The following is a 4,281-nucleotide window of genomic DNA, read 5'->3' as shown; positions in this document are numbered from 1 at the left end:
CCCTATTTTAAAGTCAGTTGATGAGGAACTTTAATTGTTTCTGAACCTTAATTCCCCTATTCTCATGGATCATAACTTATTCACAGGTTCTGGGGATTAATGTTTGAACAGCTTTTTATTCTTTTTTTTTTGAAGGGGTGGTTATTCTACTTATCACAGTAACGTAATGGTAGATTGTCTGAGACTTTGGGTTCAAACTGTGCAATATTTTTTTTCTTTTTTTTGCAGTCAATAAGAAATTTACTTGTTTTTTTAAAAAAAATCTAAATGCTGGCATTGTCCAGAAAAATTTAACAGGTTTGTTTATAATTGTTATAAAGTTGAACTGCTGAAACTTGTTCACTGAAACATTTTGACTTGCATTAATGCTTTATGTCCCCGCATTTATATTAAAAATTCGCACACAAATGAAAATGGAAAAACTGCCAATACCTGATTTCTGTCCCCTATTTTTCCACCTGCAATCATATACTTAGGTACCTTTTGACCCCACGGGGGGCGGGGGAAATCTAACGTTCAGAACTACCAATAATAGGAAGATAAATTTTTTTAAAGAATGAAGTTTCCCGTCGTAGTGGATTCTTAAGCACGTTCTCCACGTATGCGGCGTGCTAGCTGTATGTCTTTTGGCATAATTGTTACACGTTTGGTATGGATAGCACACAGGTTGGTGTCTTCAAAAAGGTCAACCAGATAGGCCTCACTTGCCTCCTGCAAAGCACCAATAGCTGCAGTCTGGAAGCGCAGATCTGTTTTGAAGTCCTGAGCAATTTCCCGCACCAGACGCTGGAAGGGAAGTTTGCCAATCAGAAGTTCCGTGGACTTCTGATAACGTCTAATTTCAAGGAGTGCCACAGTACCAGGCCTGTAACGATGAGGTTTCTTCACCCCTCCAGTAGAGGGCGCACTCTTGCGAGCGGCTTTTGTAGCCAGTTGCTTCCTCGGTGCTTTACCACCGGTCGATTTGCGGGCAGTCTGCTTTGTACGAGCCCTGGTATAGAGACCTCCTTACTTACCCCCCGTCTCCTTCAGGTGGAGCTCAGCGAGCTAGAGGCGGCGCTGGTGACAGAGAGCGACAGCGGCACCGCGGCGGCAGCGAACACAGTTGAAAGATGGCTGACACCGAGTCTATCCCTCAGCACACCTTTTTCTTTCATGAGGTCTCTTGACGCAAGTGCTGAGAAGGCAGGCTGGTCAGCTGTCACAAACTCAGATCCAATATTTCCAGGCATTTAAATGGCAACAGTGGCAGGGTCTTTAAGATCAGTTATCTAGCACTTCTGAGTAGCAAACCCCTTCTCAATCAACTCTCCTGACTTGAGATCCTAGTCGTCTTCTCCACTACTTTCAGAACTTGCAGCCCCTCTATATTACTCCACAAGAACCCTTTGCCTTCTCTGGCAGTCTCCATAGATTACAAATCAGACTAAATGGTACTTAAATGATTAGAAAAACTGTCTTCCTCTTTCTTGAAACCTGTGAGAGCTCTGTCATTTGAAACCCAGTGATTTGGCTGTCCACAACTTACAAAGGAATAAATAGGGATAGGACATTGGCATTCTGATTCTGTCCTGGGGAAGTCATCATCCCTCACACCTATATCCAGAATGGGTTGAACAGAATGGGTTGAATGACTTCTTCTGAAACAGCAAACAAAAAAAAAACAAAAAAACCCACAAAAAACCAAAAACCCAAATGTAATCTGATCCATCTTTTGTTAAGGGTCTTTCTTCTCTTTTTGACATATAATGTAAAGGATTTTGGGGGAAAGATTACAGATACCAGGAGGCTACTCAAAGTCATATTCAGGCTAAAATTGTCTATTTTTTTAATATCAAAGACTAATTATAGTAATTGATGCAATGCTGTGCTCTAAACTTACAATTTTCTTTTAGGAAACAGAATTATTGGCAAATACTCTAAGCTCTCGTGGAGTGTTAGACTAAATTATCCTTAGAAATCATTGATACAGTACATTGAGGGAGAAGGGACATTTGCTTATCTACCTTTATTAAGCCTCAGGCCTTGGAATAATGTCCCCTGCATCCTGTGAAGCAGGACAGAAGACTTGATATGCTTGACTTTTAAATTAAAGAGACTCTTTAAAAGGAGAGGGAGGGTGGGAGAGAGATGCAAGAGGGAGGAGATATGGGGGTATATGTATATGTATAGCTGATTCACTTTGTTATAAAGCAGAGACTAACACACCATTGTAAAGCAATTAGACTCTGATAAAGATGTTAAAAAAAAAACAACACATTTCGGAGGACTAAATAAATATACTTCTGGTTAAATGTAAAAAAAAAAAAAAAAAAGGAGAGAATATGTAATGGAAAGCAGTTAGAGTTGAGAATAGGCCATAAAGATGAGCTGTTGGCTTCTGGAAGCAACATCTAGAGACTGTCAGTACTCAGGATTTGTATATGCTTGTTTAGAGTTTGAGAGGCAAACGTGGCCAGCAGAAATCTTTGGTGGGACTGCTACCCAGAGCCAAAAGACAAGGTTTATTTATCGCTCTAATGTATTAAACATTAATTTTTAATATCTAAGAAATAATTATTCATTCAAAACATTTTTTTAGGTTCCTATCTTGATTCAGGCTTTGTGGCAAGTGCCTAGAGATACGAAAAGGACTGAAACGTGTTTGAAGGTTAAGAACTTTGAAGGATAAATGTAGAAATCTAAAACATCATTGTAGTGAGATGTGTTTTGATGAGTTTTAAAAAACACCAGGAGACATTTGTCAGGCACATAAATGGGGATGGAGATGATCCCTCCACCCATGACTGGAGGGGTTAATTCCAAGCAAAGTAACTGACATTGGGAAAAGCCAGGGGGAGGGGGTGCAGTACACCCGTGTGCAATGTATTATAACAATGGCTGTTACATAAGATTCACGTGGAAGTAGGGACACTAATTATTGAAAATGAAAAGATGGCAACTACCAGCATATAAAGGGTATTCTAAGACTTGTGACAGAGTTTTGAAATAAATCATTTGTGAATCAATTTTACAACTTGAACTTATATACATAGTCCATGGACTGTTTGCTTTGATACTTTCTTTAAGGCAACCCAGCTTTTCAATTGTATAAACTTATTTCAAAAATCTTGTATTAGTCCCATAAATAGAAAATTAGTACCTCTTGCTGTAAATTATAAATGGGAAGTAAGGTCTCAAAACTTCTTAAAATATCATCATTAAAGGCTAATCAGACACAATTATCTGCCAAGTAGAGTCTTAGGATTGATTGTTGGTGTCATTCATGGAATTAGCTTAGGATGGTAAGAGAAACCAATATTGAGAAGATAATGAAGTCAACGTTTCGTGTGATGCTTTTGAAAGGCCAGTGTTTGGGCACTTAAAAAGAAGTTCAGCATCAAAGACAGGCCTAGAAGTTTAGCTCAGGGTCACAACAAGTTACAGGAGGAAGCTGACGTTCCAAGAGTGGAGGACCATAAAGTTTTGTGAAGTTATAAATAGTCATTGGGCAGATTCATCTAAGTAATCAGTATTACCTAGACTAGAAAAGACTAAGAATATTGGTTTTTCTTTTTTGCTTTCCTTCTTTTTTTTCCCCTTGTTTCCAGTTCAGCATTAACCAAAATTATCATCCATCACCCAAGGCAGAATTGATAAGAAAGATAAATTTTTTCTTTGGGTCATACCCTTCTAATGTCACACTTCTGCTTCATGGTGATAACTTTCTTTTCTCCCTTCCTTTCTTCCTTGGTGTTCCAATTTCCATGGCTGGATTCTGTCTGACCTGGGACTGTCATCTGCCTTACCTGTATGTTGAAGTTGCCCTACATGTTCGGTTCCTACTCCCACAGATTCCTGTAGGAACTGCCTCATATCACGTTAGAAATAACGTTTGCCTGTATTACATATCTTTACGGCCTCACTCCCTCTAATAATAAGTTAATCCTAGATGGAATAAGTATTTGAGAGTCATGGTAATATGATCATATATTAGTGTAAAAGGCATATCTTACATAAGCAAAACAAGAATATTTTAATGATGACTTTCTGGAGGCAGTATTTTTACTCTTCTGATCCAACCTATCATTGACATTAAATGCCAGTGAATTTCAAAACAAATGTTTTGCAAGAGGTCATGTTCTGCTCTTTCAGTCTGTGGTGTCAGAGAATTTCAGCCCAATTTGATACTCATTTGAGTTGTAAGATTTTCCTCTTTGACTAAGATAGTGGTTAGTGAGTATGCTGGATCTGCTTCTGATACCATCAACAATTTGGGACTTGCAACAAAACAATGACAAT

General features: G+C 38.6%; 1 protein-coding gene across 1 annotated transcript; it reads right to left on the bottom strand.

The window, feature by feature from the left end:
- Positions 1-571: 571 nt before the first annotated feature.
- LOC309819250 (histone H3.3A-like) lies at positions 572-3,855 on the bottom strand (the record flags this gene model as incomplete). The annotated part of the gene is made up of 2 exons (XM_082649380.1): positions 572-1,007; positions 3,789-3,855. 2 exons carry the CDS (start codon positions 3,853-3,855, stop codon positions 583-585), a joined length of 492 nt encoding a protein of 163 aa, XP_082505506.1. The 3' UTR covers positions 572-582.
- Positions 3,856-4,281: the final 426 nt, after the last annotated feature.

Source organism: Grampus griseus, assembly GCF_964374135.1.
Source record: "Grampus griseus genome assembly, chromosome: 2".
Taxonomy (NCBI): domain Eukaryota; kingdom Metazoa; phylum Chordata; class Mammalia; order Artiodactyla; family Delphinidae; genus Grampus; species Grampus griseus.
This window is presented reverse-complemented; position numbering and strand designations above follow the sequence as displayed.